Genomic DNA, 20,578 nt, shown 5'->3' with positions numbered 1-20,578 from the left:
TTCTGGCAGAACCTGAACTGAGCATCAGTGATCAGGTTATTCATGAGTAGGTGTCAATTAATGGCACAATTGGAGACTCCTTCCATCACCTTATCAATGACTGGATGGGGACTGATGGGGCAGTGATTGGCTGGGTTAGTTTACCCTGCTTTTTGTGAATAAGACATACCCAGTGCAAACTTCCGCATTGTCGGGTAGATACCAGTATCATACCTGTAGTGGAACAGCTTGGCTAGAGGAGACGCTAGCTCTGGTGCATAGGTCTTCAGCACTACAGCTGGGATGTTGTCAGGCCCATAGCCATTGCTGTGATCAGTGCGCTCATCCATTTATCATCTCGTAGATTGAACCAAAATGGTTGGACACGGGGTGTTCATGAAGCAGGTCTGCCCCACAACTTGTGCAGGATAAAAAAGGCTTATGTGTCTTACCTGCTTAAGGAGGAGACATAGGAGGCCACGTGGTAAACCACCTGGCTGAGGACAGAGCAAGCCATTCACAGGGTGTGGCTACCTTGTCTGTGTAGTGGATGGACAGGTAGAGGCAGCCCATGGCGGAACCCAGAGGCAGCATCGGCTACTGACCCTGGACAAAACTGTGGGTGTCCGGTGGTCCGCAGTAGGAAGTGTAGGTAATTCCCAGTTTGTAGGATGGCACAAGCGTATTCCATCCCACAATACACGGAATTGCACTTTGTGCAAGGAATCACAGGCAGCAGGCACTGGGATTGTAGATATGAGTTTCCACATGGCTTGTAAACTCCTGGGGTCCAGGAGGATCCCCAGCCATGGTGCTGCACCTAGTAAGGAGTGCATGGTCTTCAGAAGCAAATTGTAGGGTTCACACGAGCTGACTTGTGGCACTTACACCAAGATCAGGTAACTCAACAAAGACGGGGCAAGTGTTCATTTTCAGCTACAAACACAAATAAATACGCAAGTCACTACAAAAGTTCACAGTGCAACAGGCACAACATACCGACAGCCAATGTAAGAAATAGGAGCAGGAGTAGGCCATACAGCCCCTCGAGCCTGCTCTGCCATTCAATCAGACGAAGGCTGATCTTCAACCTCAACTCCATTTTCCTGCCCGATCCCCATATCCCTTGATTCCCCTGGAGTCCAAAAATCTATCGATCTCAGCCTTGAATATACTCAATGATTCTAACATGATTGTGTTACAGCAAAACTTTCGAGTCAGAGCAAATTGTTTTGGCTTTATTGAGAAGCAAGTATACTAGGTAATTCTATAATGGGTGCAGTGCCTTTTAATCAACACATGATGCTTTATCTTGAAGTTGTAGGGAATTTTACACCATTGCAAAAGCCAGATAAATGGAAACAGTGGCGTATATTGCTAAAACAATAGAGCTTGAGATTTTTTCCAACAATCAATCAGAGAGAGAAAAACAAACACAATTTTCCCCTCAAAAAACGCCTTTAACTGGATATTCTGTTTAAGAAGTCACCCACGTTCACTAATCCTACCAACACAGGGGCACTGCATGGATTTAACGGGACATCGTTCCAGCCAAGTACGGGGGTCATCCTTTCTCACATACCTCCCAACAGCTGCTCGCTGGGCTGGCTGGAAGACACGCTGGTGTATTCGCGTCAGGACGCTACGTGGAGCTGACGTGCAGAAGTTGCGACTGCGAGGTGCGCAGTGGTGGCGGGGCTGAGCTGAGAGGGAGAGGGAGAGGGTCGAGTGCCGATGCCGAGTGTGTGTGTTTGTTACTCGGTGGGTGTTTGACAGCGACCCGCTCGTCACCGCGGAGAAGCGCGGCGTGTGGGTGAGTAGCGAACCTTCATACAGCGGTCGAACCCCCCCCGACCTTCTCTTCTATTGTTTAGCTCATAAAGAACCCTCCTCCTCCTCCCCCCCCCCCCCCCCCCGCCCCGGGCGCTGTGGTGACGGTGGCGGCGGCGGCATTCGATACTCATTGTAGCCGCGATTCGAGTGTTGGGGGCGGCGGAGTTCCATTCCAATCGAACCCGCTCTGGAGCAGCGTGGAGCCCGCGCCGGCAGAGAGAGAGACCCAGACAGACAGACAGCAAGACTGCCCGGTGCAAACCCTCCCTCCCTCCGCCTCTATTGTGTGGACGCCTTTCACTGTCAACATCCGATTGGCACAACACTCCAGCAGGGCTGACCGCTTCGTTTGCGATTCCTCGCCGGAACCATTCTCTTGGCAGATCTTCGACTTAGACACACACACACACACAAAATAAGCATGCGTTCCGGCTTTATGAACTGCGAGGCCTTGGCCCCCATTTAAAGTGTTGTCACTGCTCTGCGAATATATTCCTGTACTCATCAGGTTGGTTTATTAAACAGGACGGATTTGTTTCGGGTGGTGGTGGGGAGGAGGGTGGTGTGTGTGTGTGTGTTTTGGGGGCGGGGGGGGGAAGAGAGGGTCGCTTAAACTTGTCCTGTTTTGATTTCTACAGCTTTCATTGTACAGGTTTCATTTTTTATTGTGAACAACTTCATAGGAATCCATTAAACCCTCCCTGCTCTTGCTCTCTCAGGCCTGTGAGGTTCAGTGAATCTGCAGGTTGTTAAAACTGAAGCTCGTTGCCTGCCTGTCCACCACTATTACTTGATTTATCTCCGATTTACTCCCACTTTGGGCCTTCTCCTAGGTTTGGGCTTGATGGTATTCACAGGCGTTACCACAAAAATACTCTGCTGTATTTTTACAACCCGAAACACCAAAATCAATCAAGCAGTAAGCTTTGAAAGAAGGATTTGGGGTGAATTTGAAATCTAGATCCTACTTGCTTTTCCCCCAATTAATTTCCTTCACCGATCTAGATTAAAAACTGGAAGAAAGCTAGCCAATGGACAGTTATTAGAAAGTGATTTTTTTTTAAAAAGTGGTAATCCTTTAAAGACTAAAACCAGGATTATGAAGGAAAACCATAAAATGCTTTGAGATTAAATCAAACTCAAAATTAATGGGTAGTTGTTTGCTATTGGTACAGAAGCAGTCGCTCATGTAATCCCTCTTTTGTGGAACTAAATATAGCTTCTTCTCAAATAAAATACTGAACTATAAACTGCAATCCACCCCTATTTCCACCTGTTCATATCACTCCTGGTTAAGGAACTTTAGGGCCCAAATTTAGAGTCCTAGGCTTTTTGCTTGGGCATCTCCAGTAGGAGTGGTACAAAACCCCCTCTCTTTCCTATCCCCTCCACCCTCCCCCCCCCCCCCCCAAAAAAAAATGTCCCTCAAGCAGCTGTACCTCAAGCAGCTGTACCTCTAGCCTCAGGGTCATTTGCATGCTAGAATTGTGTTCCTTGGACATCAGGAAGTCCCACCAGGGTGGAAATCAGTAGCATTAGGCCACAGAAGCCTGTCGCTGTGTAGGAGTGCTTGCAACTGATCTAAAAAGCTTTTTTTAAAAAATGTATTATTTTTCCCCTTGTGCATGCAATGCTTGGAGAACCATATACAAGACCTTGCTGCCAGAAACATTTCCTTCATCCCTCTGTGGATCTTTGAACACTGAACGTTGTGGCCTAACAGGCAGCCCTTTGTTCCAACATTCAATCAGGGCACATGGTGGGAAACAGTAGTGAAAGCCATGTTTCCCTCGTGCAGTGACTTTCATGCACCTGCTCATGCATAAGCAGTTGCACTTGAAGCCCTCTGGAAAATGGAAAAGGATAGGCAAGCACGTGGTGAGCACATCTCCATGTGTATCCCTGGCCTTGTCAGCCCCAGATCAGCCAGAAAACCGGAGGGCAGGGCCAGAAAGTCTAAATTTGAGATTTGTTATTAAAGTTAATTAGGACAGTTTTGTTTCTTTTTGTTTTTCTGGGAGTAAAATGAAACATGCATATATATGTTTGTATTCCTAGTACTGCTCCAAGTGAGGATAATTCCCTTCTTTGAATACACTTTCATAATCTCAGTGAGCATCCTGTGATAAGTTTGTTTTTGTTTTTGCTTTTGATATTGGTACTAAAATCTTAAAATTTGTAATTTTTATACTATGGATCTCCCAGGGGAGTTGCACATGGTAAGTTGGAAAACACAATGTCTTCCTTATCAGTCTCTCTTGTTCCTCTTATTGTTTGCGTCTTTATCTTGCTTTTGCTCTGCTTGTATCCCTCTTGCTCTTTTGTGCTTAAACCTCTGTCCCCTTCTGCTTCTTTATAATTTTTTTGCTGGATAGGAGGCATTGTTAGGAACGAGCTGTTCAGGTCTGTATTTTCTGGTGACTGGTATAGGAAACAATGGGTGAAGGCAGCAATAGGCCTGAGTTGGAGCAGGGGAGTGGCCAGTGGCTCGATCAGAGGGAGCGTGAGCAAGCAAGCCCCGAAATAATTAAGTAAAGCAGGGCTCCAAATGAAGAAACAAAAAGGAAAAAAATAAATTTTATTAATTTTTAGAAGATCAAAATTAAAAGTTAAATGATTTTTTGAAAGATTAAAGGATTAATAAAACACCTTCTAGCTGCTGGCAGTATATCTGGCTGCGGATGGGACTGGCGATGCAGTTTGGAGGTGCATCGCCACTTAGCATTGGGAGGTCTGCAGTGTAGTTAATGCTAAGTATGGAAAGCCATTTTCAGTTTAAAAGTATTTCTATGTATTATCCAGACACAATGCAGTTGTAACAAATGAAAGAGTGTGCACTAGATGCAAGACAGTTAATATATTAGAGATATAAATGTATAGCTTGTTAATTACACACTCCCAATGGGGAACTGATTCATTGGTTACTCGATGCAGGATGGCCAAGATCAGGAATACTCTCTCTGGGGAGTTGTGTGCACGTGATGGAGTGCCAATAAACACTGGGATTTTTTTCTCACCCTAAATCTTTTCCATTCTTCTTGCTTCCTCCTGTAATCACGCTATGTGTCAAAATGATCAAAGCAAAATAACTGGCTTTCTTTTTCTTTACTAAATCCTGCAAGGAAGTTCTTTAGAGAAGAAGCATATTACCTTGAGACTGGCATTGGTCAGAACATCAGAGCAGAAGGAGACTTTGTAACTAGGATAAAAATATAATTTTGGTTGGCTGCAACGTTGTATCTAATGGATTTACATTTGCTGATAAGATTCCCAAATGAAGTTCTCTTTTGGTATTATGGTTTCTCTGAATTGGCAGGAGGGAGATTTGTGTTCTATGGCTTGTTTGCTAGTGTTAAAATATTAGGGCTATTGTTTCTGAATGGACTCTGCATACTGATTTTGCATAAGGTGTAAACACAGTAAATCTGCTACCATATGAATAGTATGGATGTTTTCTTTTAATTCTTATATACTGCATTCAGTGCCTTGTGAACCACAGGTCACTTCCTTGTATCCCTCAACAGTCACTTCCCCCTTTCCCCTCCCAACCCCACTTCTTCTGTGTCCACCTCTGGAAAAAATTTCCCCAGCCCCCACAAAATGTCACTTACAACATCACTTTCAAACTCCCAACTGTCCAGCCTTTGGTACTCCGTTTGATGTGATACTTCTACAGCTATCGATCTGCTGAATCACATCCTCGCCTCTGCCTTTGATGCCCCTATCCCCAGCAAAACCCTTACTCTCCCACCCCGGTCACTCCCCCTAGTATGGCTCCCATCTTCGCTCCATTAAGTCGAAGGGGTGCAGACGTGAACGTATAGGGCACACAACTGGTTTAGCCATTCGTAGCAAGATCTGGCTCGACCATATCAAGCACTATAGGACCCGGCTCTATGTCAAAACTGCTCACTACTCCAGGGTCTTCCTGGAATGCAAAGATAACCTCGGCTTTGTTTCTCAACGACCGTCTCCTTAAGGCCCTCTGCACTGCCCCCTGTACTGTCACCTTCAACAAGTGCGAGGAGCTCATGGACTTCTTTGTCACTGAGATTGAGACCATCTGTACAGCTTCTTCTGCATCCCTCCCTTCCCACTACCCACCAGACCAAGGTTCCCTGCCTTAGCCCTGAACGCTCATCTTGTGCATGGGACCCATCTCCTGCTCTTTTGAACTTATTCCCACTAAACTGCTGACCACCCAACTTCCCTTCCTGGCCCCATGCCAGCCGATATTGTAAATAATTCCCACTCCCCAGGTACTGCTCCCCTTCCTTCCAAATCTGCCATCATCAATCCCCTCTTCCAAAAACCCACCCTTGACCGCCTCATCCACGGCACTGAAACGGCACTAATCAAAGTCACAAATGACATCCTCTGTGACTGTGACCATGGTACACTATCCCTCCTCATCCTTTTGACCTGTCCGCAGCCTTTGACACAATTGACCACACCATCGTCCTCCATCGCCTCTCCACCGTTGTCCAGCTGAATGGGACTTCCTTCGCCTGATTTCACTCCTGCCCATTCAGCTGTAGGCCAGAGAATCTCTTTTTATAGTGGCTTATTTTCTTTCTCCCACCCCCCTCCACTACCTGTGGAATCCCTCAAGGATCTATCCATGGCCCTCTCCTATTTTTACATACTGCCCCTCGGCAACATCATCCGAACACACAGTCAGGTTTCACAAGTACGCTGATGACGCCCCAGCTCTACCTCACCACTGCTTCTCTCAACCCCACCACTACCCAGTCTTTTGTCAGACTGCTTATCCAACATCCAATCCTGGGCGAGCCACAATTTCCTCCAGTTAAACAATGGGACGACAGAAAACATGGTCTTTGGTCCCCGCCACAAACTCCGTTCCCTCACCACCGATTCCGTCCCACTCCCTAGCTGTTGAAAAACAAAACTAATTTTTGATGATTCAACAACGACAACTTGCTTTTAACATAGGAAAACATCCCAAAGCGCTTCACAGGTCTGTAATCAGACAATAAGTGAGGAGATAGACATGCTTGGTCAAAGAGGTAAGCTTTGAGGAGAGAGAGATGGAGGGATGGAAAGGTTTGAGGAGCTTCCGACTCCATATCCTCTCCTTCACACGGACTACCTAATTCCACCTCTGTAACATCGCCTGTAACCGCGCCAGCCTATTTTCTCATCCATGCTTTTTTTGCCTCCAGACTCAACTATTCCAATGCTCTCCTGGCCAGCCTCCCATCTTCCACACCTCATGAACTCCAAAACTCTGCATCTCGTATCCTAATTCGGACCAAACCTCACTCACCCATCACCCCTCTGCTCGCTGACCTTCGTTGATTTCCAGTCTACTTCAATTTTATTCTCATCCTCATGTTCAAATCCCTCCATGGCCTCACCCCTCCCTATCTCTGTAACCTCCTCTGGCTCTACAACCCTTCGTGATCTCTGCACTCCTCGAACTCTGAACTTGTGCACTCCCCACTCCCGTTGCCAAAATTGATGGCCGTGCCTTCAGCTGTCCTGGCCCTAAGCTCTGGAATTCCCTCCTCAAACCTTTCCATCCCTCCATATCTCTCTCTCTCTCTCCTCAAAACTTACCTCTTTGACCAAGCATGTCTATCTCCTCACTTATTGTCTGATTACAGTCCTGTGAAGTGCTTTGGGATGTTTTCCTATGTTAAAAGCAAGTTGTCGTTGAATCATCAAAAATTAATTTTGTTTTTCAACAGCCATCTGGGTGTATGTTGTCAGAATTGGCATCTCTGGTTAAAACAGATGCAGAGTGTTATTGCCACCTCAGCTGACGAGTCTTTGAATTTTGGGCTCTGTGACCTGTAGAAGTACCGGCCTCAGACATTGCATTGAGCTACATTGTTACAGACACAAAATGGCGGCCTTAACTCTTTCAGTTGCTGCAGCATTGGATTTTCCCCTCTTTTCTTTTTTTTCCCCCCCGCCCCCCCCCAACCCCAGAAGGTGGGCTGCCTGTAGAAGGTGCTAATAGCACCTGGAGCCTGCCATGAAAACATAACAAAGGTGCACTGATCAAAATCGAGCTGATCCTTGGCAGCAGAACACCAGGTTGAAGAATAGTTCTAGTGCAATTTCGGTGAAAACTTCAGCCCCAGAAACCATAGGACCGTAGAAGTTTACAACTCACAACCAACCATTCAGCCCATCATGCCTGTGCCAGCTCTTTGCTAGAGCAACTGATCCCACAGCTCTGAAGATTACCTATAGCCCTGTGTCTTCCTTTGTTACAAATATTTATCCAGTGTTCCCCTTAACGCTGCAATCGCCTCTGCCTCAATCACTCCCTGTGACAAATTATTTCATGCTCCAGCAGTCACTCTCGGTGATAATTTTAAATGTCACCAATTCCCCAACCAGAGCAAATTGCCTTTCCCTATTTACTCTATCAAAACTCTTCAGGATTTAAAAAAAACTCTATTAAATCTCCTCTTAGCCTCTCTCCACTAGTGGAAATAGTCCCAGTATCTCAAGTCTCTGCTCATAATTATAACCGTCCCTAGATATCAACCTGCATAATCTACACTGTGTGCTCTTTATGGCTTTGATGTCCTTCCTATAATGGGGCACCTAACTTTATTCTAATTGTGGCCTAACCAATATTTTGTATAAATTCATCATTACTCCTTTACTCCATGCACCTAATTATAAAATCCAAAATGCTATTGGCCTTCTGTTATCACTTTATCTACCTGCATTTGCAGTTTCTGGGAATGTTATACTTGAACTCCTTGGTCATCCACATCCTTCATTGTCTTTCTGTTAAGTGTATACTCTCATTCCTTGTTTTTTCTCCCAAAATGTATTACCCCACATTTATCAACATTAAATTGCCACCTGCCACCTGTCTGCCCAGTTCGCTTATCTGTTGGTCTTCCTGAATTCTTTTTCAGTGCTCCTCACCATTTGTCAAACCTCCTTTTCTGTCCTCAGCAACTTTTAGAATGTGTTCCCAATGCCGAAGTCCAAATCATCTATAAATACAGAGGACAAAAGTGGACCCAGCACTGGCCCCTGGGGCACACCACTTTCAATCCTTCTCCGATCTGTGCAACATCCATTTACCCTCATTTTATTTTCTGTCTGTCGACCAACTTTCTACCCACACTGCAACATTTCCTCTCTTACCATATGCCTGAATTTTTACCCAACCTTTGGTGAGACACATCAAACATCTTCTGAAAATCCATATGCACTACATCTCCGCATTCCCCGTATCCAATTAGTCACTTCTTCCTAAAACTCAAACATGGCTAGCCTTTAACAAATCCGTGCTAGCTGTCTTTTATTTATTTCTAAATGCTTACTAATTTTATCGTAAATTGTCACATACTACATCTGATACTTCAGTAATAAAAGGATTTGTTGTTTACCCTGTGGCCCGCTATCTTGGATATTTTGCGCACATAGCCAATTTTTGGTTCATAGGAAGTCTATGGAAGCTAATGTACGGAGAGCATGAATAAAAAGTATTGAGAAGTGGCACTAATTCTAACAGAGTACAGCTGTTCTTTATACAAAATACATAAATAGAATGCTGCACTATATTGCCAAAACAGTAGCTTACAAGTCAGAGGAAGTCATGTTCAAACTGTATTGTGCTCTGGGCAGACTACACCTTGAGTACTCTGTCCATTTCTAGTCACTGAGGTATGAAGACCTTCAGATGCTGGAGACAATTCAGAGAAGAGCCTCAAGACTTATCCCCAGCATCCAAGGACTGAGTTATAAGGAAAGGCTGGAGAAACTTTGGCTTCTCAGCTTTGAAAGGAGCTGACTGGGAAATTATCTTATAGAAGTATACAAGATAGCAGTGAGACTAGTTCTAGAAAATTGCTTCAAACTAAAATTGCAAGAGTAGAACAAAGGGTTCAAGGGATATGGGGAAAAAGCGGGAACAGGGTACTGAGTTAGACGATCAGCCATGATCATTTTGAATGGCGGAGCAGGCCCGAAGGGCCAAATGGCCTACTCTTGCTCCTGTTTTCTATGATTCTATGAGATGCAGGTTCAAACTAGTAAAAGGCAAATTTAGGACTGGTGTCAGAAATTTCTTCACACAGTGATCAACCCATTGGATGAGTTTCTAGGTAGATTTTCAAAATAGGACCTTGGAATCATTTATGGAACAGTTGGAAGTTACGCCAGGGGTGAGGTTGGAGGACTGTGGGGTCTCTCTGGGTGGATGACGTAAAGTTGGTCAATTGGCTTCCTCATCCATATTTATCTTATGGTCTTGCAATATGCTCTATTACAGTAAAATTTGTATAAAATACCTTTGCTTTACGCCCAAATTTAGTGTAATGCTGTTTTTCAGCATTAAATTGGTCACCAAAGGTAATTTTGTAATTACTAAACCAAAGATTTTGCACCTAAGGTCTGCTATTCAGTTGAGTGTCTGCTATTGATGAGCATTCGATTTAACACAGCTGATTTTATGTATAGTGGGAGCACTAGTTATGTACTTTTTATGGGATTCATGTACAACATTTGTATTGTCCCCAAAAGTATCAATTATATGAAGGGAGAATTATATCTTGTAACTCAGGCCTCATAAAGTATTAAGATAATGTAAGGATTCAGAGCCAGCACTAACTTAGAGTTACTTGTTGAATGATTAAATTAAATCTTGTTTTTTTTAAATGGTTACAGTGACCTGAAAGCATTCAGTCTCCCTCCAGATGAGAATGCCATATTGCGTTTCAGTTTCACTGCTTATTTGCCTACTCAAGGCAACAACTTGCATTTATACAGTGCCTTTAACATAGAAAATATCCTAAGATGCTTCCGAGGAATGAGGAAAAAATGGATGCTGAGCCAAAGAAGATATCATAGAATCATAGAAAGATTACAGCATGGAAGGATCGAGTCCGTGTCGGCTCTATGCAAGAGCAATCCAGCTAATCCCACTCCCCCGCCCTTTCCCCGTAGCCCTGCAATTTTTTCCCTTTCAAGTACTTATCCAGTTCCCTTTAGAAAGCCATGATTGAATCTGCCTCCACCACCCCCTCGGGCAGTGCATTCAAGAACCTAACTGCTCGCTGTGTGAAAAGGTTTTTCCTCATGTCACCTTCGGTTCTTTTGCCAATCACTTTAAATCCATGACCTCTGGTTCTTCACTCTTCCGCCAATAGGAACAGTTTCTCTTTATCTACTCTGTATAGACCCTTCATGATTTTGAATACCTCTAACAAATCCCCTCTCAACCTTCTCTGTTCCAAGGAGAGCAACCCCAGCTTCTCCAGTCTATCCACGTAACTAAAGTCCCTCATCCCAGGAATCATTCTAGTAAATCCCTTCTGCACCCTCTCTAAGGCCTTCACATCTTTCCTGAAGTGCAGTGCCCAGAACTGGACACAATACTCCAGTTGTGGCCGAACCAGTGTTTTATATGACTTCCTTGCTTTAGCACCCTATGCCTCTAATTATAAAGCCCAGGATCCCGTATGCTTTTTTTCATCGTTTTCTCAACCTGCCCTACCATCTTCAACGATTTGTGTACATATACACCCAGATCTCTCCGTTCCTGTACCCCCTTTAGTATATATTGCCTTTCCTCATCCTACCGAAATGTATCGCTTTGCATTTTTCTGCGTTAAATTTCATCTGCCATGTGTCCGCTCATGCCACCAGCCTGTTTATATCCTCTTGAGATCTATCACTATCTTTCTCACTACACTTCCAAGTTTTGTGTCATCTGCAAGTTTTGAAATTGTACCCTGTACACCCAAGTCCAAGTCATTAATGTATATCAAGAAAAGCAGTGGTCCTAGTACCGACCCCTGGGGAACACCACTGTACACCTCCCTCCAGTCCGAAAAACAGCCGTACACCACTACTCTGTTTCCTGTTACCTAGCCAATTTTGTATCCATGCTGCTACTGCCCCTTTTATTCCATGGGCTTCAATCTTGATGACAAGCCTACATTAGGAGGTATGACCAAAAGCTCAGTCGGAGTGGGTTTTAAAGTGATTCTTAAAGGAGGAAAGGGAAGTAGAAAAGTGGTGAGGTTTAGGGAGGGAATTCCAGAGAATGGGACCTAAGCGGCAGAAGGCACAGCTACCAATGGTGGGGCAAAGGTGGAAACACATGAGGCTGGAATGAAGAAATTTACAGGGAGGGAAGAAATGGTTGTAAGGCTAGAGGAAGTTAGAGATAGGGAAGGGTGAGTCTATGATGGTCTTAAACACAAGAATGTGAATTTTAAATTTGAAGCATTGGGGTATCGTTTCTCTCAATCTCCGATCTCTCTGATTGATCTTACTCGCTAGACAGGGTCGATGGATGCAGCTGCCTGTTTGTCAGGTTCGGCAAGATTTTTGGATGTTGGAAGTCAATGTAGGTTAGAGAGGTCAGGGGTGATGAGCGATTGAGATTTGGTGTGGGTAGCAATAAAGCTAATAAATACACACAACACAATGGCCATTTGTCTTTTTTCCAGTAGGCCTCTACTATTATGTTCTTTTGCACTTTAATTTTTGTGTTGACTATGCAGTCAGTCCTCCTGCAGCTAGCTGTTCCAGACATATAGGGTACTTTCTAAATGGTAAAAAGTTAAAAACAGTGGATGTCCAAAGGGACTTAGGGGTTCAGGTACATAGATCATTGAAGTGTCATGAACAGGTGCAGAAAATAATCAATGAGGCAAATGGAATGCTGTCCTTTATATCTAGAGGACTAGAGTACAAGGGGGCAGAAGTTATGCTGCAGCTATACAAAACCCTGGTTAGACCGCACCTGGAGTACTGTGAGCAGTTCTGGGCACCGCACCTTCGGAAGGACATATTGGCCTTGGAGGGAGTGCAGCGTAGGTTTACTAGAATGATATCCGGACTTCCAGGGTTAAGTTACGAGGAGAGATTACACAAATTGTGGTTGTATTCTCTAGAGTTTAGAAGGTTAAGGGGTGATCTGATCAAAGTTTATAAGATATTAAGGGGAACAGATAGGGTGGATAGAGAGAAACTATTTCCGCTGGTTGGGGATTTTAGGAGTAGGGGGCACTGTCTAAAAATTAGAGCCAGACCTTTCAGGAGCGAGATTAGAAAACATTTCTACACACAAAGGGTGGTAGAAGTTTGGAACTCTCTTCCGCAAACGGCAATTGATACCAGTTCAATTGCTAAATTTAAATCTGAGATAGATAGCTTTTTGGCAACCAAAGGTATTAAGGGATATGGGCCAAAGGCAGGTATATGGAGTTAGATCAGCCATGATCTTATCAAATGGCGGAGCAGGCACGAGGGGCTGAATGGCCTACTCCTGTTCCTATGTTCCTATAATAATAAAAGTACTTATCCAAACATTTTTTGTGACAATATCTAGAAATATTCCCTAAATGAAGGAACATCTCGTTTTCTTAATTTAACTTGTCTCTTTTTTCCAAATTTAGAGGTTCTCTGGAATCAGGAAGTTGGGGAAGCTTGGCAACACTTGGCACCACTGATTACTTCAGGAATTTGCAGCAAGAATCAGTAACTGGATCCACAGCTATGTTAGTATACTTAAATATTTTTGAACTAGGATTTTTAATGAGATTTGGAATTACATTCCGGGTAATATACTTTCTATCCCTGTTTTGGACGTAGGAATCTACAAGATTGGAAAAAAAAACTCTTGCACCCCATCAAAAAATATCATACTATACTCTGCCTCTCATAACTCTCAATTGCTTCTTTTGCCAAAAAAAAACAACTCCCTCTTGAATTTCCACATTCAATATCTTAAAGGTAATTTCTTGGTCCTTCTGTGTATGTAAAATTTATTAAATTAGCCATATCCCATGGCTCTGATATCTTGTTAATCACAGAACTATTTTCAGCAAATAAGATTTCTAGTGCCACATGAGAAATTTTAGGAACTGGAAAAGGTCATTAGGTCTAAAAGCTTGTCCCTTTTTTCACAGATCAGTTCCATCTACCCACATTCTTACCATACCTTAAAATCACTTTTTTCTCCAGAACCTCACCCACCAGAACTCATTTATCTCCTACATTTCATTGGCCTTCAATAAATTAATTATCCTTTCAGTGGAAACATCTCTATCTGACTTTCCTTTCATACTTCTACCATCCTAATTTATAACTTGTATATCCTTGCATTTGCAGCCTTGACCATAGTGAGCAATTGTCTGAATCAGCTGTCTGTTCCCCTTGTACCTTTAAACTTCAATCAAATCACCTGTCTTTTTTTTTTCCAAAGAAAATCAACATATCTTCACAATCAACATATCTTCACAACCATCATGCCTTTTGGAAGAAAAAAGGACAAGATATTCCTCTGAGTGCTATGTGTTTACGATTTCACTACACATGGCTGTCAAAGGAAATCTTTTCCTCCTTGTGTTTATTTTATATCAATGTTGGGTTGCTGCTACAAAATTTTTTTTTCTTTTTTTTTTCTTTTTTTTTTCTTTTGTGTTTTTAGGCCCCCCTTTCTGATACGAAATCTTTGTTCTGCTTCTTAGGATGGCTGGCTGTGGGGATGTTGATCATGCATCAAACATGCTTCCAGGAGGAAGGAAGTTAAATGAGTCTTGCTCAAATACAGCACCTACCCTGACAGTACCAGAATGTGCTATCTGCCTTCAGACTTGTGTTCATCCTGTTAAATTACCATGCAAACATATCTTCTGTTTTCTGTGTGTGAAAGGAGCATCCTGGCAAAGCAGACGGTGTGCACTTTGTCGACAGGAAATCCCTGAAGAGTTTCTAGACAAGCCAGCTTTGCTGTCCCCTGAAGAGCTCAAAGCAGCAAGCCGAGGAAATGGGGAGTATGCTTGGTACTATGAAGGTACAAATGGCTGGTGGCAGTACGATGAGCGCACAAGTACAGAGCTAGAAGACGCTCATTTGAAGGGCAAAAAAACGATTGAAATGCTCATAGCTGGATATTTGTATATTGCAGACTTGGAAAACATGATTCAGTTCAGACGTAACGAGCATGGCCGCCGCAGAAAGATGAAACGAGACATAGCAGATATTCCTAAGAAGGGAGTGGCAGGTCTTCGGTTAGACTGCGACTCCAATGGATTGACTTCAGAAAGAGAGAACTCTGCAGATGGAGCAGATAGTGCAACTGGCGCTGGATCTGCATCAGCTTCAATACAGCCCTCTGTTTCTATAAATAGGCCCACAGTTAGGCCAGCAACTTCCCTAGTTGACCAGCCAGTTAGTCCACTAACTCCTTCACCTGATGCAAATGTGTTGCTTGTGAACTCCCTTGCTCAGTTGCAGCTAAGTGGTCAAAGCATGACCAGGAGTCATAGAGGAGAGGGAGAAGAGCAAGATGTATCCTCTATAAGTAGAGTTTCAGCTCCACAGAGTGCAATCAGAATGTCTTATGATAGCACTGAGTCTGCCACAAGCACTGATACTGAGGATGAGATCACCAGCCAGCTTGAGGAGTCTACAACCACCACCCACAGCAGGCAAAGACTCATTTCTCCGAACAGTGAGAGGGAAAATGAGATACCAGGAGGCGAACCATCTCCAGAAGGAGGGCCAAGCAGCAGCATCAGAGCCAGGGAGCAGCAACCTGATGGACAGTGCACTGTAACAGAGGTCTAAGTCTTATGGTCACCACTTCTAAAAAGAACAAAATTTAACACTTGAGAGATTAAGGGCAACTGAGGAATGTGGAATTTCTCAGCCAGAATTGCACTCAATTAAAACTAGAACTAACTTTTAAATGCTTTACATCATTTTGGCATGAATGCCTCCTTTTCTGTCTTTTTTTGCAATTCATAGGTTTCTTTAATGTAGGAATTGCACGATATTTATTGTGGTAACATTAAATTTATTTTCAGTGCTTTAAAAGATTTTAGTGTTGAATTTCAAAAATGACTCATCCCCTGTGCATGTTGTAAAATGTGAATTCTGATCTCATTGCAAGCACCCATATGCTGGGGGCCCTCATTCTCCTTGGTAATATGTAAGATGCCTCTTGTGATTTTAAAAAAAAAATATTTTCATGTAGAGTTAACTGGTTGTGTCAGACAAAGGAGTTGAATAGGCCTTTTTCTTTGTATAACCAAATTAAGAATCATTGTTTTCCTTTTTTCCTCATTTATTTTTTTTAATTTAGTGAGAATGTACATTACTGCAATGCCCTGTCAATATCATTGTAATTGAGGCTGGTAGTAGCTGCACAAGTAATATAGCCTACATGGTTACATTCAGTGAAGTGTTAGACTAGTAGAAACAATTAGTTGAGTTCTAATTTACATTATTCTGACTATAGTAGCGGTCAAAATAAAGCTTCAAAAGTTTTTTTTTAACCATATCTTCACTGAGTTTTCTGCATTGCAAACTAATTTAATAAAAAAAAGAAGCTTCTGACATTGAGCTTGGCAACTGTGAATAACGTATGACCTCTGTTTGACAGACTGTGCTGTAATTTGGCTTGACGTCAGCTTTTCTGTCTCTATAAAACTGATCTTTGCTCTAGATTTGTTTTGTAATTTGTGACCTCTCGTAGACTCCCAACACGTTTTTGTTATGAAGTGTTTAACTGATTATATAGTCATTGTTTTTGTTACAAGATTTGTATATTAAACTTAATAGATCTTTGTTTAGCCTAAACAGGTTTTTTTTTAAAAATGGTACTTTCCCCATACTGCAGTCCAAGATAAATATGCATCTTCATATATTTGAGCAATGGATTAGGTTCTTCATTTGACATCTTAAGTATTAAAGTTGCAAGATCCCATATTTACTTTTCTGTCATTCAGTAGTACTCACCTGTAGTACTCCTTTTTAAAGGTGCAACATTCCCAAAACTTACAGCATGATGTTCTTTATCCATCAAAACCACTTCTTAATGGAGTTTCCCGAAACTGATAAATGTGCTTCTCAGTGTGGAACTAAGCCATACAGGGCAGGAAGTTCAAGGGTTTGAGTCTGGGTCTGTCCTGAGTGAGTCAGTCTCAGGCAGGATGACAGAAAGACACTCCAATTGGTGTCAACCTTTGGATTGGGAAGGTGAAAGGGCAAAATCGATCAGGGTTCTGATTCCTGATTGCAATATAGTGATCCCTACTGGGAAATGCACCAGATGAAGATTGGGGTTTGTTTGTAATGCTCCCTGTGATTCAATAGATCAGTGTTTTCAAAACTCTTCTGTGTGAGGGTTCTATCTCTCCCCTTTCCCCCCCCCCCAAAAAAAAAAACATCCTTTCATAACTTTGAAAAGACAGTATAATTGCAGAAAACTTTAGTTTACACAACAGAAATAATGTGCTAGTAAGCTAACAAATACAGAAAAAAATCAAAGATCTGCTGATTGACACAATGCTGATGACTTTAGGGACTCCAGTCTGAAAACTTACAGAATCATTGTCCAGCCATGGGGTGGGGGGCTGGCACTGGCACTTTTGGCCAAACCTCAGCATAAGTTAGTATCTTCTGGAGAAAGAGAAAATTTAAGGCAGGAAATTAATTAATTCCTAATCTTTCTCCACATTCATTTTCTTGAGAGAAAATTAGATTGAAGTTCCTACTGGCATATTGGAACTGCAGCTGGCACATTCCATCCCACTCGAAGCAAACCAGAAGTGATATGGGCTCTAAATTTGGAATTACTTTGTAGACCATAATAGAAATTGGCACAAAACCACTTCCAAACACCACAATATAATTTAAAGAAACTGAGTAGTACACCTATGAAAATTGTCTCAGCACCAATTTTAATGCAGAATTTAAATCAGATAACATGTTAACAGTTTGACAGAATAACATACAAAGGAAAGCAGGAATCAGCATAGATTGGAATGAAGATTTTTTTTTAAATCAATTGTAAATACTGGCAGTACCAATTTATTTTCTGCTGACTATTGGTCCTTAACTGTATTTTATTCATCCAAAAGAGAAAAGGAGTGTCAAAGTGCTGTGGGTACTTGATGTAGCTTTAAAGATACTGGGGATTAAATTGGATAACCCCAGGAAACGGGCGCTGGGATCGGGGTACATAATGAACCCATACCCATTCATTGCGATGCAGGCAGCATGTAACATTCTTAAAGGCAGCCTGCACCTCTTAAAGGGGAGGTGCATTGTGACTGCAAGAAGTGGTAGGAGTTGTTTCAAAACTGAATCTGTGCTGTGATACTTTGAAGAATGGCTGCACCTGGGAGAGAGCGTGCACCAAGATTCTCTGATGATGCACTGGAGGCCTTGGTACAAGAGGTGACGAGAAGGAGGGGCATCTTGTATCCGCAAGGGGGCAAGAAGCCCTCATACATTTGCTGAAGAGGCAGTGGGAGGAAGTAGCGGACGAGGTAATTGCCGGGAGCATAGCTCCAAGAACATGGATGCAGTACAGGAAAAAGTTCAATGATTTAACACGAGTTGTGAAGGTGAGTGAGTTCAAATTTCAAGTGGCGTATCCTACCAACTGCACCACAGTCCTCATCCACTGTTCAATTGATGCTAGTTCAATTGCTAAATTTAAATCTGAGATAGATAGCTTTTTGGCAACCAAAGGTATTAAGGGATATGGGCCAAAGGCAGGTATATGGAGTTAGATCACAGATCAGCCAAGATCTTATCAAATGGCGGAGCAGGCACGAGGGGCTGAATGGCCTACTCCTGTTCCTATGTTCCTAATTCACTACATCCCCATCACCCACCTACCAACAATCTCTTTCAATTAGTACTCAACCATTCAAATCATATGCTTTATCTCACCTTCACACATTAGCACTGTTGCAAGCCTCACACCCACAACTCACAATTCACACACACTGGCAGTTATTCAACCATGACAGCCACATCACCCAAACATCTTGCAGGCCACTTACTGACACACTTCCCTCTTTCTTGCAGGAGAAGGCGGCACATAACCGGAGGCAGCAAGAAAGAACTAGAGGAGGACAAGCACGTCTGCACGTCTTAACTCCCATGGAGGAGACAGTGGTGGCCATCATTGGAAGGGCCATCGCTGAGGCCGTTGCCACTGGCAGTGCTGGAGGGATCGATGGTGAGGGTCTCATTCTCTCTTCCCACTTCTCCCTCATCACAATCTTTTCTGTCTCACGTGCTGCAGGTGGCGTAAGCACGCATTTAATACTTTCTCCCCGCACCACAACTTAACTCGTGTCCCTTTGTCATTTCAGATATGCAAGAACTGGAATCTTCCCAGTCAGAGGAGGCAGAGGAAGAAGAGAGTGATGATGAAGTGGCCCCGTCACTCGATCTTACACTTGCAGCCACCAGCTCTGAGACTGACACTGCGCGTACTTTAGAGGCTAGGATAGAGGAGAGATCTGCACGTGGTGTGACGCTGGGCACAAGTGCGCAGGAGCCAGGGACGGGGGGAAAGTATACCACAGGTGCCAGATCGCCAGTGGGCTAGGTTGCCCACCAGTTCTGCTGCAGAGGATTCAGATGAAGACTTTGATGGGCCAGGCTACAGAAGGCGGCTGATGGGCATACACAACTGAATGCTTGATGCACTGGAAAGCCTGCGCACAATGTCGAGGAGCATGGAGGAGTCCAGCTCCAACTCGGCACAGAGCTTGGAGCCCATCCTTTTCCATATGGAACAGGTGGACACCTCCATCAGCACATCTGTGGGACCCACCGTGATGCAGCATCTGATGACCAATGTCTCCGCTTCCAGCAAAGGTCTGACTGCTGCCTCGGACGCTCAGACTGCTGCTATCGTGGCTCTGGGCTCCACTGTTGAAAGGAGCTTCCAGGGCAGTCCACAAAAGTGTTCTCCAACAGATTACCAGGATTGTTGAGGCGCCGCCCTGGGACAGTGGCAGTGGCGCCATGGAAGACAAACCTGCTGACCTTTCTCAGGATGACAGCATTCCTGCTCCCACCTCTGCCGGTGCTCTTGCTGTTGCCTGACAGCCAGTCAGGTCAGACTGTTGCAGGCCAGGCTGAGATGGTGCAGTTTGAAGCCGGGCCCTCTCTGCCCAAAGCTGCTCGAGGTCGTCCTCCACAGGCATCTGCACGCTCCTCAATTGAAGGTCAGTAGCCTTCCACCGCCCATCCTCCAGCCACTGGGGATTCACCTCATAGGAGCACTAGGAAAGGTAAAGGCATATGAAAGACAGGCACTAAGAAAATGCACAAGGGTGAATATTCTCATTTTTGCATAATTTCATGTATTAATTTATAAATGTGCACTTGAATTTGCATTTGGTGGTGGTTTTTATTTCTGTGATGAGCTGAGGTAGGAACCAGTGTGTAATCATAAGGGTAATTTGATGGTCATGAGAGAGGAACGGGTGGGACTGGTGGTGAATGGGGAGGTATAGTTGAAGTTACTGGTATCACTCGTTAATAATCTGATCACGTAGAGCCCTGGTAGAAAGGGCCTGTCTACGTTGTAGCCTCCCTTCCTCTTCCTCCACTTCCTGTTGCACTTCCTTCGCCTCTTCCTCCTCTACATCTTGTTCAGGTTCTCACCTGATAGGTGGTGGCCAGGGCTGTTCCCTCATAATGGCCAGGTTGTACAGAATGCAACATACGACGACAAATCTTGATACCTGCTCAGCTGATACTGCAGGGTTCCTCCAGAGCGGTTCAGGCAGCAGAAGTGTTGTTTGAGGACACCTATGATGTGCTCTATGACATTCCTTGTGGCAGCATAGCTGTCTTTGTAGGCCTGCTGGCCACGTGTGCGTGGATTGCTGATCGGAATCACGAGCCATTTCATGAGGGGATAACCCTTGACGCCTAGTAGCCAGCCTTTAACTTGCTATGCTGGTTGAGATATAGGTAGAACAGAGGACTGCCG

General features: G+C 43.8%; 1 protein-coding gene across 3 annotated transcripts; it reads left to right on the top strand.

The window, feature by feature from the left end:
- The first annotated feature begins 1,640 nt into the window (after positions 1-1,640).
- On the top strand, positions 1,641-16,275 carry rnf146 (ring finger protein 146). 3 transcript variants are annotated; one of them, XM_067984578.1, is made up of 3 exons: positions 1,641-1,792; positions 13,221-13,322; positions 14,255-16,275. In XM_067984578.1, the coding sequence occupies exon 3, from the start codon at positions 14,296-14,298 to the stop codon at positions 15,394-15,396; it is 1,101 nt and encodes a 366-aa protein (XP_067840679.1). In that variant the 5' UTR covers positions 1,641-1,792; positions 13,221-13,322; positions 14,255-14,295; the 3' UTR covers positions 15,397-16,275. The 3 variants fall into 3 exon arrangements, with proteins under 3 accessions (XP_067840679.1, XP_067840676.1, XP_067840677.1); XM_067984575.1 differs by having other exon boundaries at positions 1,642-1,792; positions 14,295-16,275; XM_067984576.1 differs by lacking the exon at positions 1,641-1,792 and adding an exon at positions 1,920-2,320 and having other exon boundaries at positions 14,295-16,275.
- The last annotated feature ends 4,303 nt before the right edge of the window (positions 16,276-20,578 follow it).

The sequence above is a fragment of the Heptranchias perlo genome, chromosome 5, assembly GCF_035084215.1.
Source record: "Heptranchias perlo isolate sHepPer1 chromosome 5, sHepPer1.hap1, whole genome shotgun sequence".
NCBI lineage: Eukaryota > Metazoa > Chordata > Chondrichthyes > Hexanchiformes > Hexanchidae > Heptranchias > Heptranchias perlo.
Note: the sequence above shows the minus strand (reverse complement) of the source record. Positions and strands in the feature narration are given on the sequence as shown.